This window comes from Archocentrus centrarchus, chromosome 23, assembly GCF_007364275.1.
Source record: "Archocentrus centrarchus isolate MPI-CPG fArcCen1 chromosome 23, fArcCen1, whole genome shotgun sequence".
Lineage (NCBI taxonomy): Eukaryota > Metazoa > Chordata > Actinopteri > Cichliformes > Cichlidae > Archocentrus > Archocentrus centrarchus.
In genome coordinates, this window is record NC_044368.1 from 5,718,045 (window position 1) to 5,738,340 (window position 20,296).

Consider the following 20,296-nt stretch of genomic DNA (forward strand, 5'->3'; position numbering starts at 1 on the left):
TGGAAAGGAAAGTATTGATTTACGTCTCAGCTACAGCAGCCCGCAGGAGCCCCGAGGCCTCAACCTGGCCCCTCATTTAGAGCTGTTTGTTCAGTCCACACTAGAGTAGAATTACTTGGGGATCTCATTATGATGTAGGGATTTATCCATGTGTCCGTGTTATGTGTGGTTCATTCATACAGGACAAACAAGGTCCATGTTTTCAGTCTGATTTTGGGATTATCTCCGGACACAAGTGAAATGTGCTGAGACTCGAGCCGGCAGCTGGACGTCCGATGGGGCCATTATGCTCACCATTATGCTCACTGCCCCCCCCCACACCCCCCTTGTTCCGGCTGCTCATGCACCTCTCGATTTTTGTAGCTTTGCACGTTGCGCTGCTACCACTGCAGCCGGGTTGAATCACGAGTGTATGATCCATAGATTATACAGATAGAGATGCTGCAGCAGTTTGAGAATATGAGACTTTCTAAAAAAAAAAAAACTCTGCAGTTTCTTTTCTTCTGGTTTTGACTTCTCCTCTGATACAGCACATCTCTGGTCCCCGGTTTCCTAAAAGCAAAAATAACAACTCCCCCAAAATCAAGGCAGTGCGCACACACTCTCTAAATGATCCTATAAACTTTGTGGGGGCAGCATGGTGGCACGGTGGTTAGCACTGCTCCCGGGTTTGAATCCACCTCCTTTCTGTGGAGAGTTTGCATGTTCTCCCCATGTCTGTGTGGGTTCTCTACGGGTACTCTGGCTTCCTCCCACAGTCTAAAGACATGCAGAAATGCAACCCTGAGATGGATAAGTGGAAGAAGATGGATGCATGGATAAACTTTGTGGCTGTCCATATGGTTTCTCATCCTGTGGAAGGACTGAAATTTCAGGATTGCAGCCGGTAGTCCTTCCTCTGCTCTGCAGGCTTGGTGAACTCATCACAATGACACTTGAACCAGTTCTCCAGCTGCTGGAGGTTCTGGTTAGAGTGGCCCTTCAGCTCACAGTCCTGGTGATTTTCCCCTGGTGAAAGGCCAAAACCTGCACCAAAGTTTTTTTTTAATGTACAGGACAAACACTGCACATTTCCAGGGTCATTGATCCGTGTTGTTTAGTGGATATTAGTTTATTTTTTCAGTTCGACATCACTGCTCAACACTACTAACAGTATTTATTGTCATCTTGATTCTGTGTTTGCCAAGTGCGTGCAGAGAGGCCGAACTGTCTGAGTCTCTGAAAGCCCGGAGATGTTTGTCTTCAGAGAAATGTGGTAGCTTTCCACTACGCATGAATTGTCCTTCCACTTATCACACAAAGAGGAGGATGTGCAGGTAGCTCCGGCCCTGCTCAAACAGAGCTTTCCTCCGCAGCAACGTTTATCTTCTGCCGTTATCGAGAGGAGGAGGAGGAGGAAGAGGAGGAGAGCAGTTTGGATTTACAGCAAATCTAAAGCAAGACTCTGCAGCCTGCTCCTGGTCAGCACCATCAACATCTCACTGCATTATTCAGCAACCCTCATGCTCTCACTCTCTCTTAGTAGAGGGAAAAAAACAACCTGGTTCACTGATAGATTCAAAAACTGCACAAGGAGCATCAAACAAGGAGACTAGTTCATGTAGGCATTATGGGCTTGTATGCATGGCTTTATGTGTATATAAAATTTTTTATATATTTGTGTGGACTGGAGCTTGAAGGGAAAAAACCACATGCTGTTTAGCTAAGGAGGGACCGGCACACAGTTCAGACCCAGCGGGTGTTGGACTGAAGCTGTCCACTGACAGCCACTCTGTAGCAGAAGGGCTAATTGCCTGTCCATCCTCCCTAAAGGGCAAATCTGCGGTACACTTCATACCGCTGCTGTCGGCCCTCGTGGCAGAACAGAGCAGAATTTAGCCTTCAAATGCTTTTTCCCCCCAACAGGGGCTTAATTTAAACTTCTAGACTTTTGTTGTATTTTTCACGGCTTGTGCCAGATTTAGTCGACTGTATCGATCCCAGCTTTCAGTGCTTCACACATTCTCTTATTAAATTATGTATCAGATGGCTCTGCAACCCTTCAGACATTACTGAGGTTGGGTTATTATGAGGGAGGTGATTCATTGAGTGTATGAATGTGGATCATAATTATACCAGATAAAATTATACCAGATGATAATAATAGCAAATTTTAATGTAGTTGCAAAAATAAGTTTGGTTGGTCATTTAAACTCGGTGCACAAGCAGTTAGTAACCAGCTAATCAGTTAGTAACCGATCCTCATAGACGCCCCTGTTAAAATGTCTCACTTTACTGACGAAATATACTTGGGTAATATATTTTGGTCTCTGCTGATATGTCTGTGTAGATTCTCAGTTATCCAGGTCATAGTAGTCTCTGGAGCTTCAAAAACGCGACTGGACTTCTTTTTGTTTCTTGAAGACGTTTCACCTCTCATCCGAAAGGCTTCTTCAGTTCTCAACCAAATGGTGGAGAGACCCAGGTATTTAAACCCCTGTGGGCGTAGTCCCCTGGAGGTGGTTATGACCCTCTATTGAACATGTGCTAGCCAAAGGACTCAACTTTGCCATAGCCCCACAACAGCTTCCTATAGTAGACCTCATCACAGCAACAGAAACCGCTATAAGAAATAACAAACTTTCTCATCCTGTAGCAGAACAGATCAGGATGAAAGTTTCAGCCACTCTCGCCAGTGCAAGACTTCCTCCATCCAACCTCACCATTCAGGAGAAGAAGGCCATCACAGCCCTAAGCAAGGATCCAAACATCACCATACTGCCAGCCGATAAGGGGAGGTGCACGGTTGTGCTGAATTCATCGGATTACCACAACAAAATTACTACACTCCTCAGTGACAACAATACTTATGAGGTCTTGAGACGTGATCCCACAAGCAACTACAAGAAAAAAGTTGTTTGCTGCCTGCAACAACTTGAAAAGGAAAAAGCCATTGACCGCCCCACTTACTACCGCCTGTACCCTGGAGAAGCCACTCCATGCATTTATGGACTCCCAAAGATCCACAAAGAAGGAGTCCCACTTCGACCCATTATCAGCAGTATAAACTCGGTCACCTACAACATTTCCAAACACCTCGCCACCATCTTATCACCGCTTGTTGGCATCACACCCCACCACATTGAAAACTCTACAGATTTTACTAACAAGGTCCAGAATCTTGTACTGGATCCAGATGAAACCATGGTGTCCTTTGATGTGGTTTCACTTTTCACTTGCATACCTACAACTGAGGCAGTGGAGACCGTCAGAAGACGACTACAGGAAGACGATTCCTTACTGAACAGAACCAGCTTCACCCCAGATCAGATTTGTGCACTTTTAGATCTCTGCCTTACCACAACATATTTTAAATACAATGATGGATTCTACAGACAGAAGCATGGATGTGCCATGGGCTCCCCAGTGTCTCCCATTGTAGCCAACCTTTACATGGAGGAAGTGGAAAGTAAAGCTCTTGGTTCTTTCAAAGGGACGGCACCTAGCCACTGGTACAGATATGTAGATGACACCTGGGTCAAAATCAAAACCCGAGAAGTAGAAGCCTTCACTCGTCACATTAACTCAGTGGATAAATACATACGTTTTACCAGGGAGGACACCAGAGATAACAAGTTACCATTCCTGGACTGTGCGGTGCTTATCGAGGAAGATGGAAGCCTCAACATTGAAGTTTACCGGAAGCCCACACACACAGACCAGTATCTCCTCTTTGACTCCCACCACCCTCTGGAACACAAACTTGGGGTGATCAGGACCCTACAACACCGTGCGGAAAGTGTTCCCTCTAAGGCAGAAGGGAAGCATAAGGAACACACACACATTAAGAAAGCCCTCAAAACATGCGGTTACCCCAACTGGGCCTTCATCAAATCAGCTAAGATGCACAGGAATGAAGGCCAAACACAAACTACAGAGAATGGGAAGGACAAGAGGAACAACATTGTCATCCCATATGTGTCGGGCTTGTCAGAGAAACTCAGAAGAATTTTCTCCAAGCATGACATCTCAGTATACTTCAAACCAAGTCACACCCTAAGACAAAAACTGGTTCATCCCAAGGACAAACCCGCCAAACACAAGATCAGCGATGTAGTGTATGCTGTTCAGTGCAGTGAAGAGTGTTCGGACCTCTACATTGGTGAAACCAAACAGCCTCTTCACAAACGAATGGCACAACATAGAAGAGCCACCTCGACAGGACAAGATTCAGCAGTACATCTGCATCTGAAGGAAAAAGGGCACTCTTTTGAGGATGCCAATGTCCACATTTTGGACAGGGAAAACAGATGGTTTGAAAGAGGAGTGAAAGAAGCCATCTATGTCCACTGTGAACAACCATCATTGAACAGAGGAGGTGGATTACGTCACCAACTTTCCCCGCTTACAGTGCTGTCCTGAGCTCCCTTCCCAGACGTCTCAACCCCCATTCACACCTTTGTTCCAGTGACCTCAATAGGCCACAGGAAACAATGGAGCGGAGTCCTAAGTTGGTTTCAACTGAAACCACTGATTAAATATGACCCACGCCCCCTTCACACCTGGGCACATGTGTTCAAGCACATGTTCAATAGAGGGTCATAACCACCTCCAGGGGACTACGCCCACAGGGGTTTAAATACCTGGGTCTCTCCACCATTTGGTTGAGAACTGAAGAAGCCTTTCGGATGAGAGGTGAAACGTCTTCAAGAAACAAAAAGAAGTCCAGTCGCGATTTTCAAGCTCCAGAGGTCTCTGCTGATAGTTTAACCCTTCATAAAAACTATTCAGTTGCTGATTTTTAAATATTTATTTAATACCTGATCAATTTGGTTACTAAAGCTTGAGATAGGGCCTTGAGTGACTCGAGACAGGGAGCTGTGTTTCTAGCTGTCTGCGAGGCCTCACCTTGGCTATGTTAACAAAATGACCTGGATGTCACCATTGAGTTTGTCTTGTTGTTGCCTTTAGGAGCAGTTTGTGCTTCAGTTTTAGTGAGTGAGATGTTTGTATTTTATCAGATTGTTGCTCAGCACTCATAGCTGGCATCTGTGTCTATGTGTTGCACCTGTGCAGTTTAAGCTAACCAACTTTTCTAGCCTTAGCTGATAACTTAGCTTATTATTAGCTTATTCCAACCTTTTTGTTCAGATGTGGCCATTTTTCCTCCAACATGGTGGTAACCAACGCATTAACCCTGAGGTTTCCAGTCATACTGAACACAGCATGATTTACTTTGTAAAACCTGTGAGTGTGCTGAGTTCCTCTGTTTCTCAGTGAATCTGCCGCCTTATTTGTCACATCCAATTTCACAGCATCTTACCCGCCTTATATATGATTGCTGTCCACTTCAGGGTTGTCTTGGCTTTCACTCTAAAAGACTGTTCTCACTTCTTGCCTGTGCACATGTGGAATTTCACCAAAAACGTTAAAGTTGTGCACATGAACTTGTCTCAAAGCGACCCAACCTTAATCCCAAGTGTGGATAAGAGCCGGTAGCCTGTCAATTCCAAAAGTCCGAAGGAATCTGGGAAAGAACGCTTGGACCAAACAACCTGGACTGTGCTGCAAGCCTTTCTGACTGCAAATATTTGCTCACCAGATTTGGCTCCCTGCAACACAGTGAAAGAGACCCAGCATTCATCTCAGATGCTCCCATGCAAGTAGTCGCAATGGTTCTTTTAGGGAACGAGAGCCAACCTTGTAGGGGATGGCAGTCGATCTTAGATCGGGTGCAGTCTCTGAGCCTTTTGAACGCACCTCATATACCGAATCTCAGTTTCAAGAATCATGACCAAACCTTTGATCCTTTAATCCTGATTAGATTATTCAACTGTAAAACACATCATTACTAAACTACACAGACAAAAAATAAGAGAAGATACTTTTAAAATACACAGCTTCAAAAATATCACATCAGTTAAACTCTGCTCGGGTTTCTGCTTCATTTCCGTCCACAGTTCTGACCTCTCACTGTTCATCAAAAGCTGCTAATGTGCTGACCCGACTTGTCCCGTCTTGTTAATGATAAACTGGTGATGGCCACGGGGCTGGACTGGTTTCTGGTGGTGCTAACAGCCCAAGCTGTGTTTGATCAAACCACTTTTCATGAACTGAATTTAACGAGCTGGCTTTATCAGATTTCAAAGCTGCATACAGTACAGTAGTGCTTCTCCACACAGAAATGCATAAACGGTTGCAGAAATTTTGTTCTTTTGCCCTAAAATATGTATAAAAAATGTGGTCAGCTTTCACTTCCTCTTTGTTCCCTGGGATCAGGAAACCACATCGCTTTTGAAGTCCAGAGTTGTGTTCATAATTTAAGGCAGCATGAATACTCCAAACCACAGAAGCTTCTTTTCTATCATTTGTCATCTCCACATGCTGACTGTTAGAGGGTGACGGCTAATTAAGTCAGCTTGGTGGGATATAGCCTGTAAATCAGCCTCAGTCTTGTGTTTAGGCAGGATTTAAATCCAGTGAGGTTCAGTTTGTCTAGCTGAATGGGTAATAATACTCCAGTGTAACGCAGCGCAACTTTAATAGTGGTGAAAAGGCATTAAAAAAAAAAATGAGTGTGTGTGTACTGCTTGCATGCCAGAGAAATAAGGAAATGATTGTAAGCTTGTAACCAGTGAGGAAGTTGCACCGGCAGCCTTTGAGGAACAGTGATTTGCTTTTTAGTCACCTTCTGTGAACTTCTGTCAGAGCTTCATTCACCCTCCATCTCAGCTAAATGTGTTTATTCTGTTCCTGTCATGTGAGAAATGCAACATAAAGTCTTTTACATTAAAAATAAATAACTGGAAAAGAATGAGTGTTAAAAGAGGAGAAAAACGACCATCTGAACGTTAAACTCCTGAACAAAATGAATGAATGCAGTTATCTCAGAGGCTCCTCTTCAGCCCGCCGATAGACGCTTTAAGATGAATTAATTCGCTTTGTGGTAACATGCAGGTCTGCTGCAGGGCTCTGCCGCTGCTGCGGGCAAATTTAGACCTGACACCAAGTGTTCTTGATGCTTTGTGTTTAGCTTTTGAGCTAAACCAAGATGGGTGACATGTTAAATGTTATATGGCTGTTTTTAGTGATTGTACATGTTAGTATTTAGTAGTGCTGAGTAGTACAATCTGAAAGTTTCCATTATTGCTTTATAAATGGCTCTTCTGTCAGGAGTATATGGAATATTAAAAAATTGTAATGTCATCAATAAGAAGAAATAAAGCACGTTTTTCAAAACTGAAAGACTTTCAGACTTGGAGCATCTCTGCTCTCTTTTCTTGATCCGCCGTCCATCTTGGCTGGTTAGCTAGCCTTACCCAGCATGCCTTTGGTGTAATGTTATAAAGCTGGAGTTATCAGTGCCTGTGTTTCACGAGCTATTGTAGTCAGTGATATTTGTAGAAGAGAGTTTGTTGTAAACTATTATCTCATATTACATGATTAGTGTCCCAATACACTCCACGGTGCAGCATGCAAAGTTCACATCATGCATACAGTTAAGAATGGTATACTGCCCAACATGCAAAATCAGCTAAAACTTCAGACACATATTTTCATGTTTACAGTAACTGAAAGCAGATCTACATAAACAGGAGAAAAATTATACAAAGTAGTTTCTGCGGTTTCCAGGAGATGTGGGCAAGTAACAATAAAAGTGTCCAGGAAAACAAATGAGATAAGAATGCAAAATAATCAATGAAAGTTTTTTTTTTTTGTTAATAATTAAACTGAGAGAGCAAGAAATGCCCAAGGCATGAAGATAGTCTCAGCAATAAGAGTATCACCACTGATACTTGTATTGCTTTCCAACAATACAGGTTCAATAAAACCAGATTGTAAAGTTTATTTCTCAAAGCATCTAAATGTTCACACGTCAGTGTTCAGATGTAAATACAGTCACTTACACTACACTGTACGCTGTGTTAGAGCCAGTGTGGCAATAATCTCTTTTCTTTTAACAAAGGAAAAGATTCAGGTAATATATAATATTTTATATATTTTGTTTGAAGGATATTTTTGTGTGAGCCTGGTGGCTTAGGTTAGTCTTTCAAGATAGTTGCACTTCAGCTGCGCTGAAAACGCACAGTTAGGATGAAGCTACATGACTGAACTTGGCGTATGTTTCAGGGTAGTGACACATCATGAGTCACTCTGAGTATTCGCTCTTGTGTTTTGTGTTTTATTTGTTATCTGATGGTAGTTTTGCCTGACAGCGCCGGGCTTGCCCACCCACTCGCCAAACTGCCTGATGCTGCATCTCGCATACAGAGCTGAAGACAGGAAACAGATAGGGGTTAAAGGTCACATGTTCCATCCCTGTTTTTTTTTTTTTTTTAGCAAAGTGATGCGAGCTTTTCATTTCCTCACAATTTAGTTTTCAAGTTTCAGCTCTAAGTATCAAACAGACACAACAGCCCTGGTTTTAGCCCAGTCGCTAACTAAAGCCTGTGGCTTTAAATCCAGGTGAACTGCTGCCCACAGCTTATCCCCACAGGCCAGCTGACATAGACATATATGACTGGGTGAGATTTTAGCATGCGCAGCAGCAGCTGGAAAGAGTTGGTCAACAGTAATTGTTTATACCCGATTTCATCACGTTAAGTGAAAAATTACCTGGGAGATGAATTTTTAAATTTTGCCAATGATGAGAGATGGGGCTTTTTAAAAATTTTAGAAGTGTTTGGTGACCTTGACCTTTGACCTTGAAAATGAAATCATATGTTCTTGGGCCCCAAAGCAATATGTCCACAAATCTTCATCAATTTTGGTTCAAAGCTTTTTGAGTTACACTGCTGACAGACGAACAGGTGAAACCGTAACCTCAAGGTGATTATAATATGAAGGCATGACCAGTGTGCAAAAGATCCACTTCTTCACTTACTTATTGTAGATGTTGTTTTATTGATATGCATTTGATTGAAAGTGGATTTAAATGTGATTTTGATTTATTTACTTCTGGTTTGTTTTCACTTCTGTATCTGATGGCAGGTCTTGTGCTGACACACGTCTCTGTAAATAATACTGAGATTTTAGTTTTATGCTGTAAAACTGTATATATGCCTCTTAAAATTCAAAAGCAGGGGTCCTGGCTTTCAGTAACCCTTCAGAGAGAGACGGGCTTCCTGAAAATGGAGAGAAGTTGAAAGCTGTAAAGTCCCGCCCACTCATTTGTTGCAGTGACCCCGGAGCTGCAGAAGTGATAACAGCCCTTCAATCCCATCTTCCACCTCTCCCATCACAAACACACATTTCCTGTAACGATGCAGCACATAGATAACACGACCACTGAGAACAGCACAGCCTTTCTTTCTTTCTTTCACTGTCTTGGTCATTGTTTCTTTCTTTCTTTCTTTCACTGTCTTGGTCATTGTTTCTTTCTTTCTTTCTTTCTTTTACTTTCTTTCTCTTTCCTGCCTGCTTTCTTTTCCTTTGCCTGTTGCTTTGTTTCATTTCACCCTCCCCGGCACCGCCCTCCCTCTCATCCGTGATACGCCACATCAGAGGACCCTTCATGGTACATCACGTCCATTTCATAATGAAGTTTTAATGGAAACTGTTTATCATCAAACTGCCATTGTCTGCACGCGCCTGCTTCTCTCTCTTTTCCCCAGTTTCCACCACCGCGCTGCACGTCCCACAAACAACCAACATGAAAGCCTTTACGCACATTCTTAAAATAATTTAATAGCTAAATTTGCTGCATTAATAAGAAACATTCCTCCTGTTTTCCCTCTGCTTTACATTTCATTTTTGGAAAATGCGTGAAACTTTGATGGGCTGACTGGAAACAGCGATTCCCTCTGTCCTTTCTCTCTCCCTCTCTGTGGTGTGCTGAACAGAGCTAGTTGTTGTTGTGGTGTTGTGTTTGGGTGGAGAATGTTGTGAGTGGGAATGGCTCACTCCTGAAGTCAGATTTCTCCCTGGGAGCCTGTCTGTCTGTCTGTGAAACAAACAGTGCCATTGTGACAGCAGCAGCAGCGTCTCTGATCTCACTTCTCTTTGCTGCTCGCTCATATTTCCTCCCCTGCTGGAGCACTGGGCAGTGACAGTGATGGGATGAGGTAGCGCACGTTGTCTCTTGGTGTTTTTGGATTTGGCTGAACGGTAACCGATGCGGACTAAAGCTCGCTTGGACGATCCACAGGATGTCTTGAAAAGAGGTAAAAGAGTGTGTTAGTGTGTTTGGTTTAAATGGGTTATATTCATTTTAAACTGGTTTGTTGTGCCACCGTATCCTGTTGGTTTTAATACACATATCTTGTGAGTACATTGTACAGGAATGATTGCAAAAACTTTGAAGGAATCTCCTTCCCAAATGTAAAATCCAGAAAGTGGAAAAGTTTTGAATATTGGTAATAAATTCTGAAAATGTATCTGTCTGTTTTAGGCTTCAAAAGTCCTTAAAGAGACTTGAGAAGTTAGTAGTTAGTCAGTGTTCTGTATATAGAGCCATAAACTACGGAGGACCAGAACTGCCAAAATAAAATAACTAAGCGAGTCAGTGAATAAGTTAAATCCTCCTGTAGTTGGCATTTTATTGTTTGTTTGTTGTTAATCTAGTGGCCTTTATTAACAGCAAGTCTATTTGCATAATAAACATAAATGTACAGAGATGTGTTTAAAAAAAAAAAAGAAAGAGAAAGAAAGAGGCAAAAAAAAAAAAAAAAAAAATAGAATGGGGAAAATTATCTTATTTGACCAAAATACATTTTGGTCAAATAAGAGTGAACCAAATAAAACAGATATAACATTTTATCTCAGATTTTATATTAATGCCTGTCATTAGTTTTGGTGCATATAATCACTTATTAATTAATTTGTTTTGTTTTGTTTTTTATTACTTAAATTTTTGCAGTGTTGTTCCTCCATAAAATACACATATTCTAAATGAGGAAACCAGACTAAACCTGAGTGTGAGCTCATGACAGGTATTGGCTGGATTTTCAGTTTTTATCAGGTGGAACTCGACTTTCTATCACATTTAAATGCCAAAATCTTTCATGATTTAAACATTTTCCCCATCCATACAGTTCCTGTGCCTAGTGTACACGTGCTAATATGAAACATTGCATGCAACATTTAGTGCCAGCTTTTACACCATGAAACTTTTTTGAGAGATTTCATTGTCACAGACAAATGTCAGATGTCGCAATAAAATTCTAACAGTTTTGCCCGTCATCGTGATCGTTTGTGCTCGTGAAAAGTCAGCCAGACGTGTCTTAATTAAATCTATTTTATCATCACCAGGCTCAAGCCTTTTATTTCTAATTCTTCTTAAAGTCCTCTAGTATCTGGGAGGCGTGTGAAGTGTTGCGCTGACTGGTGACACTCTGCACATAAACGGCAAACGGTGTCACCCCACTTAGCAGAAGGTATGCAATGATGTAAGTGTGGACACTCAACAGCAAACTGTCATGTGCTACTTCCAAATATAATGCCCTGACAGCAGAATGTTGACAATCCAGGCTAATAATGAACTGTCTGCAGCTGCTGATAAATGTGTGTGTCCTTACACGAAGGTGCAACAAATCAAATCACTTTAACAAATTTTTTTTTTTTTTTTTTTCCCAGTTGTGCCACAGATAATCTGGAAGTTAATTATTTGTCTGTGAGTCACACTTCAGATCAGGATGGTTGGAGTGTGTGATCATTGGTTGTTGGGTGTCATTTAGGAGGCTGCCTCACATTCCTGTAGTTGTGTTGAGATTGGAAGGTAAGAAACCTGCTCTGTGTGCGTGCACAGTGGCATTACTTATTTAAAGGTGCTGCTTGTTTCCGTCTTACTTTAATTACTATTAATATCTGGATTATTGAGAGACAGCGGCTCCTTGATGTAGCGGTTTACACAGCGAAAGCTCCCCGGTACGATCCCAGGAGGGGCTGCAGATCCCTTTGGGGTTGCGTCAGGAGGGGCCTCTGGTGTAAAAATCACCCATGCGGAGCTGCCCGCTGTGGCGGGCCCCTGTGAGTAAGGGAGCAGCTGAAAGTAGCTTTTATCTGGATTGTCGAGAAATTGTGGTATCGCTGTACGATGCAATCAACCTGTTTGAGTTCACGCTGCAGAGCTCAGAGTTGGTTTCAGTTCAGACACAATTTACAAACATTAGATATTAGATGTGGCTTTCATGGGGAAACTGGTGATGCAACGGTAGAACAATATTCCAGATAATGATGTTTTTTTACAGCTGCACTGTTGTTTGATCTGTAAAAGGTTAGAACAGTGTGAAACATGTTTATTGTAAGAGCTAAAAGCCAAGTTATTTTGTCCTATGACAAGTCCAAACCAAAGAGAGCTGTAGCTGAATAAAGTGAAGCAGCTTTTGAAGAGAGATCAGTCGCTCAGTCAGGAGCGATCTGCAGCTTCTCGTCTTACGGAGCTGTATCGCACTACACTTTCTGCCCTGTGCTTTTTCTTTTAAATATCCTGAGAATAAAAGTCTCACTGAGGGGGGGGAAAGAAGTCCTCTTTTTCCAGAGTGCTCTGGCCGAGAGGGCAGCACAAACTGAAACAAATACACAAAGACATCTGTCACACTGTAACCATACCCAGATCATGTGCGACAAAAAATCCAAACAGGGATGATTTCAAACTAATTTCAGTGGAGCTTTAGGATCAGTCACATTTTCACAAACTCCATTTAACTGTTCAGCCTGTCTGAATTTTATTCTTTGTTATTCATGAGTTTCATGTATTTAAATGTGTGCATTTACCTGTTTTAATGTATTTCAAAAGGCCTTATAGGGGCGGGCATTGCAGATGAGCTTAAGATCTAAATGCTGTGGTGTGTAGCATGTTTCCTGTTGTCCATCCATCCATCTGCTTATTCTTTCCAGGATTGTGCTAACTGCATAAATTTTGACTGTGTTATTAAGTCCTGCATCTTTCTTGTTGTATGCAAAAAAAACCAAACTTTTTTTTCCCCCATTCACATTAATTCTGCTGCTCTGTCCAGCATATATTAACCCTTCATAGGAGAACCCTCGAGTGTTATTGGAAGGTATTAAAAAAACTTCTTCCATCAAAAGTTTTCTTTATGTTGTGAGTCAGAGTTAAGAGACCAATATGCTGTATAACACTTCCACATTGTGAGACAGGTGAGACAGAAGTCAGTTGTAGATGCATTTGCAGCAGTGTGCTTTTGGTTCATTTAGATCTTATTGCACAAGTTAGTCGAATAAATGCAATAGTTAATGTTTAAGTGTAGAAAATTGTGCAAAAGTGTGTTAAAAGTGTGCAGACGTGCACCTTTTAAACCTAAAAAAACGATATGCAAACAGTGCCACATCTTTTTAAATGTCAGGCTGCCACAAACATTCAAAAAGCCGAACTGCTGCAGAAGTGAAAAACCTCAGGAGTTAAAATGTCAGCAGTAGAACTTCCAGCTCGCTTTTACTGGAATCTACTCATTGTATCTGTTAAAAGGATTTTACTCATTTACTGATGTTTTCTAATAACAAAAGAACTGGTATTAATATTTGTATCACATCACAGATCAGGGGATCATTGATTTGTGTTGGTTTTAATGTGTTTTTTTGCATGTTTAGTGAACACGCAGTGAATCTGCAGGTCACATATGGCTTTCAGCTGAAGCAACACCAAAGCTGAAAAAAACAAAAGAAACAAAAGATGGGAAATTAGTTCTTCTCCCATCAACCCTCTTCACTGTTATCACAGGTCTTATAATTATTCCTCTTTTTGTGCAGATAGCATCTATGAGAGATTAAGAGAGATACTCACAATGGTTGGAAGGGGAGCAAAGAGCTGTAACAGGCAAGGGCTCCTTAAAATAAGGAACAAAGACGGCTCATTACAGCAGCCAAAAGAGGGCTGAGGAAACAAGAAAGACTGTGATTATGCTTGTCATGTTTTACATTGTCAGGACTGGTCTTTAACAGCGAGTGATAATGAGGAACAAAAACACAAATACTCTCCACAGCACTTCCTGTCACATGGCCTGGATTAGGCTGCCTGCCAGAAGAATTATCAGCTTTTGCGTTTGCTGTTAAATCTCTTTCTTGTACAGTTTTTTCTTAATTATATGTGCATTCAGTCAAAGCTGGGCCTCCTTGTTCACTTCAGTATAACTTGTTTTAAGTAAATGTTCAAGTGTCAAATCACTAACAACAGTTGGGTCTCGGGTTATATTCCAAGAAACAGCCATTTCTCTCAAGATTCTCTCTTAATGCTGAACATTTGGCAGTTGTCAAGGAATCCAAATTTCTCGCTGTGATTCGTTGGGATCAGGGGACCGCTTGGTAATGAAAGCCTGTCAGAAGGGTTAGCAGCACCTGAAGGCAGCATTAAATCTGTTTCTCTGCAGGTTTTGCTCTGTTGAAATTTTTATATCCCCCAACAAACCACAGTGGAATCATTCTTTCAGGTGTGTGATGTACTTAATATTATGAATTCACTTCTTCTTTTTTTAGTTTTATTACTGATGCAAAAGTCTTTAGGCCTGCAAGATTAAATTAAAGCAGAAAGTGCCGTGTGAGCTTCCTACGTGAGAACTGCATTCACCTGTTCGGTGGTAAACCCCGCAGGGGAAGTGGCACCTAACTTCCTGAATTCTTCATGAGCTGTTGAGCTGTTGCGTGAACGCTTCTGAATGCTGACACCAAAACGCCGGCTCCTGAATGCATCATGCAGAGCAGGAGTGAAGGGCAGAGCTGGGGAGAGGGTCGCGTCCACAGTGACGGGCGAGGACATTTTAGTCACAGCAGGACAGGGAAGGTTAGACAGAGCTGACATCGGCCTCACCGCTGGGGTCTGACTGGCAACTCAAAGTGCAACTCAGGAGGTGGAAGGTCAGCGCGGTGGAGGTGGGGTGGGGTTCTAGTCTTAAAAGAAGGATAAACATAGTGACCGGAGCAAGGAAAATTCCAGGTTCTGATTGGAATTTTGATGGTCCATCCGTGTTTGTTCCTGTTTATTTTATTTCTACTTCACAAGCTGCAAATTGGTTTGGCAGTCAGAACTGGAAAGATAAATAAAAGATAAACATCAGTGCACAGTTGATAATTGAAGTTACTTGAGTTTGAGGTTTCTGACCTCTTAAATCGGACGAATATTTTTCTGTTTTCAGCTGAAGTGTTTTCACAGATTGGGGTTAGTTTCAGTAAGCAAAGGCACAAAGAATCAACACTAGTTTTGCACTTTCCTCAAGCTCGGAGAAGCTTTATTATCTCTTTTAGCACTTTTGCTGTATGGTTCCTTCTCTCAAGTCTCATTGGTATTCCTGGATAACAGACCTGGGGATCGTGCCCAAGTCTGCATGTTGTTCAGCTGGATTTTAGATATATAAGTATAGTTTTGCCACTATGAGGCTTTTTAAATAGCAATTTTCCTTTCTTTTATCGGATGTGGATTTCTTCAAAGGTTGAGTTTTCTTAAGAGGCCTCTCTATTACAAATTGGGATCTGGAACATGCAAGTTTGTGTAGTAACTCTGCAAAACTAGGAAAAGCGTTTCCAGAAGAAAACACTGTGAATGCTGAAAGCTGAAAGTTTGGAGCTGAAATGCTTCAAAGAGCTGAAACTTGATTTGCTGAAAGAGCTTAACCAGCTGAAGAAGACAAAAATGAATTTGAAATGCAAAACAGCTGAAATTGTCAACAAAATAGCTAAATTTAACTTGATTTGCTAAAAATGAAGAAGTGAAATGAGCAATGACCAAGTTGAGTCTGAAGACAAAAACATAAAATAGTTAAACTAGCATATCAGGACTCAGTAAAAGCTATGGTATAAAAGTGAGTTTTCAACCAGGTTTAAACATGTCAACTTTTGGGGAGGTCTTGATGTAAAAAGTCAATGCATTCCATAATTTCGGGGCAACAACTCTGCCAGTCTTGACCTTGGAATTGAAAGGAGCATAAGGTCGGCAGACCTCGACGACCTAGTAGGAACGTGTATGCATAAGAAGTCGGAGAGGTACAGTAAGAGGGTGTTAAGCCATGCAAAGCTTTAAAAACAAGTTTGAGTTCCCTAAAATTAAACTTCAAAATAAAGTTCCTTATCTGCTCAATTTGAGTCTTCTAATCACCATTTCCTGTCTTAATGTCGAGTGTGTCCAGTGTAGAAAATTCATTTTGGGGAGCTCATTATTAAACAAATTTCAAGACTCCTAACACAAAATACCACATCAATTCTGAGTCGCAGGAGTCTTCCACAAATGACCATAAAAATAAACCCTCCGGAGCAAGTCCAGCAAGAGCTCCTCGGTTGCAAATAAAAACATACACCCAATCTCCGTCACGGACGCTGGAGTGATCCTCGAAGCACAAAGGGGCTCTAATTGCATTTATCTTAAGTCAGACCAACGTGGAATACTAATATGGCTGTGAGGGTCTCAGAGTTGGGGCTTAGCTTTAGTGCAAAGAAAAGACTGAATCCCATTTCCTCCCCAATTCCTCTCCCTCTCACTATGGGAACCACAGGGCCTCTCGGGGAGGAATTCCCAGCAGAAAAAAGACTTTACTGTATTTGTTTATTTGCTCCAGACAGTTTGCCTTGCTGTGTATGAACCCACCCCACCCCCCACGGCATCTTCTCCCGCTGAGTGCTCTTGGCAGCCCACAGCGACATGCCTTTCACTGACACACACCATCCTGTCATAAAAATGCCAACCGGCTCAATAAGGAGAATGTTTGTTCGCAGAGTTTTGGAATTCCCGTCTAGCCTTTCCTCCCGTTGAACCCCAGAGACCCCAAGAGGAAGTTGGAGAATGACTGGAGTCAAATAAAGAGCTGCAAAGGGCTGAAAAACTGGCCAAAAATGGGTCATTATCACTGACTGTTGGGAGATCAGTGATGGAGGGTTACAGAGGGCGAAAGCCAACAGTTTGAGATTTAATGTTTTTATAGTTGGTTGTGTTATTTTATTGCATTTGGATTTTTTTCTGATTGTTTTTCACATTAAAAAGTTACTAAGATTCCTGGTAGTAGTTATAGTGGCAGTAGTTATACTACTACTGGAAGACTGCATTCTAAAGTGTGGAGTTAAAGATTCATCTTAAACTTTTACTTTGAAAACCAAGCAAGATTTTTATAATCTTATATCATTACAAGTGGTGATTTGTGACAGAAGGATAGCAGCAAATGTTAAAGAGAAGGTTTGAGATGGTAGTGAGACCTGCTATGATCGACGGTTTGGGGACGATGGCACTGACTGGATGTGGCAAAGTTGAAGATGTTAAGTTCTTCACTGGGAATGACCATGATGGACAGGATTAGAAATGAGTCCAGTGCCAGTCAAAAGCTTCCAAAGAAGAAGACCTCAGAGAAGGTTTGTGGATTTCCCAAAAAAGCAAAACTGCTACTGACCCAACCTGTTCCCATTCATGGGTCTTCAGTGCTGTCACAGTCTCTGGATTAAAGTTTCTTTCCCTGTGACCCGTCACATTATGGGAATAGCGAGATGGGTCTTACCAGTGAATCCCACTTGGCAGAGCTGATTGAAGCCACTCGAGACGACACTTGATATTTCACCAGATGCACAGCAGGAAGCTTTGGAAGCAAGTAAAGATGCACATAGCACATGAAGAGGGCGACTGGAATAGAGCACCCAGTAAATTTTTAATGCAAAAGGTCCCATGCAGACTGCATCTAAAACAGGAATTCCCAGGAATCATACTTCAATGTTAGATCTACTTCATAGCCTACCTCTTAAGCCGAGGTGAGCTTCCATACAAATGAAACTACACATTGCATCAATGCTGGCTTTCGTATTTCTGTCTACTTCTTTTTCTTCTGCCACCATTTTTCAAATTAACTGTAAGAGAATGCATCAAGAGAGAAACCTCACAGATGGCTCGTGTTTCAGCCACAGAATTGCAGACCATTGCAGTCACACCTCACACAACTGTAACTGCTGGCAGCAGCATTGGCCGTGCTGTGGGCTCTGCATAAATTCAACACAGAAGTATAAATTAAGCTTTACTCCCGCCTTGTTGAATATGGATGCTTCTTAACCTCTTAGTTAGGTTCACATTTACCTTTTTATATGGAAATGTCAGTTACCAAGCATAAGCAAGTGGAAATCCTATAACAGAAGAGCTGTGCAGGCCTGAATATGTTAAGCGACTTGATTTGAAGTGTAACCCCAGGTTTGCCAGTGACCTGGTAGGTGTTCTGACGTGGAGGATCTCTGTGTGTCATTGAAAGGTGTGGAGTAACTTTAAGGCCCTTTTTTTTTTTTTTTTAAGCATGCATTGCTAATTTTCTGTGCATATTTTCTTTTTCCAAACCTAGCTGCGGTGCACAAACATAACACGTGACCTAGAGTGTGAAAATTACACTAAAACAGAAACAAATGATTCATGTCACTGCCACCACTTCTGCTTCCTAATGCAGACTTTGTCACCTTTTAAGGGGTCCATTACTTCTCTGAAACTGCAGTCTGTACCAAAGCCAGGAGACCTGTAGGCCTGTATCTGACAGAACATCAGTATTTGATGCCATGGAGTGAGCAGTTTTTTGTCTTTGGGGTCTGTCATTTTACTGTTTTCCATCTAAAGGTTTATTTAAACCTTCTAAAATGATCTTATTACTTGTTGTTTTTTTCCTCCATGTGACTTCTTTGTGTTGACCTTCCCAGATCTCTATAATTATCCTGGTTTTGAGTACTGAGACAGTGTAGTACAGATGTCAATAAAGCTTCAAAAAGTACCTTGTAAGCATCTTTGGGACTTTGTGTTTTTGTGGTGATTTTATACTAAAGCGTCTTGTTCGGAGGGCTCCATGCCTGCCACTTCTCCATAGGGGTATGATTCATTGCAGGCCTCCATTACCACACACAGTGCACACCTGATTCAACATAAACACAACATGACACCACTACAGGGCTTTGTTAGCACACATCCAGCATTTGGTGTCTCTCACGGCTAAATCAGGAAGTGTGTGTGCAAACTGTTGTTTGGAAATGCTGCTTTACACTCACAGAGAAGTGAGAGAAATCTGTGTGTGTGTGTGCAGCAACAAGGATAAACGCATTTAACATCACACAATGTAGCGCTTGGGCTCGGAAAACACTGGAAACCCGTCTGTGGCGCGGTGACGTCTTCACCACGGCAGCTGTCAGTTTAAAGGAGCTCCACAAAGACGCAAATGTTGTTCTCGCAGGCTGAGGTCAGACTGACACGCTGGACGCGCCACAGTGAAGCGTTTCCTTTTGACTGGTTTGAGGAGTGTGTGTTGAAAGGGGTTTGTGTCTTCTCCACGTCAGCTCTTGGCACACTCGGAGGGAGCAGCAATAACACAACCCGTGTCTGTGGTGACAGAACAATCAGCCCCAGGGCTGAGTTTAGCCAGTAGCAGAGACAGTTACAACACCTGAGAAAACTTACAGGAGGCCCTTTAGTGGCAGTTCTCCTGCACAAAATATAGTATATCAGGGTACATTTTACAGTCAGAAGGCAGCATAAGATGTAGTTTTTCCAAAAAGTTGGGACATGCTTTGTTACAACACGAGTTTATCTCCAGGCCCTTGGAAAGGCTTCGTCAACCAAATCAATTTGAAGTAGAAAGCACAGAAGATTTGGCAAATTTTTCATGGGTGCAGCACACAAAATCAACTCTGCTGCTCAACCCACAAATGCTTTTTCCTTACGAATGTGGCTCCATTTAAGGGGAAATAAAAAGGCTTTCCAACGGTATAAGATTTACTGCCAAGAAGCATCATTACAACAAATTTCCTTACTTTTTGTTCTACGGAAAAAAAAATCATTGTGTAGCATTAACACAGTTTAAATAAAAGTGGTTCTGAAACATCTTGTCAAAACCAGAATTGTAAATATATTAGTATTAATTGCAAAATATAATCTGATGCTTTATTGTGTGGCCTTTTTCTTATCTATAATAAATTAAGCGTGTGATTAAATTCCAGCAAAGGTTGTTACATTTGTCTCCAAAGCTTGAAAATGTTGTCACAATGGTGAATTTGTCCTCAAATAATAGTGACCTGTTAGCATGCCAACATATATTAATATCAAGCAAATTTTTATTCTAAGCTGCTCTGTTGCTTTATGTGCTCATGGTTGAAAGTATGATGGCACCCTAACAAACGCCTCCCTTTCTTTGTCGTCTTTCCAGCGTCTGATACCGAGCAGGATGCAGCGGTGAAACTTGACCAGGAGCGGGCTGAGATAGTCGCCAAATATGACAAGGTACTGTACACACTCCCCTCAATCAGCATGAAAAGAGACAAAAGCTTTGGTGAGGCTCAAACCTACAATAATTGCTTTTTTTTTTTTTCCCCCTGTGGTCATCCACAGCCAAATTCCAGCCACTCACTCATGCTGAGAGTGTACCAAACTTCATAA

The 20,296-nt window shown here is 41.8% G+C and overlaps 1 protein-coding gene across 2 annotated transcripts in view; it reads left to right on the forward strand.

Moving 5' to 3' along the window:
- Positions 1–20,296, forward strand: part of usp6nl (USP6 N-terminal like) — a 93,901-nt gene that overhangs the window by 45,081 nt on the left and 28,524 nt on the right. Inside the window, exons 1-2 of one of the 2 annotated variants that reach the window (XM_030720470.1) lie at positions 10,026–10,142; positions 20,067–20,140. In XM_030720470.1, coding sequence (XP_030576330.1) covers positions 10,094–10,142; positions 20,067–20,140 — 123 coding nt within the window. In that variant the 5' untranslated portion in view covers positions 10,026–10,093. Of the gene's footprint in view, positions 1–10,025; positions 10,143–20,066; positions 20,141–20,296 lie in introns of those variants that run through there. The other variant, XM_030720471.1, reaches the window with a different exon arrangement.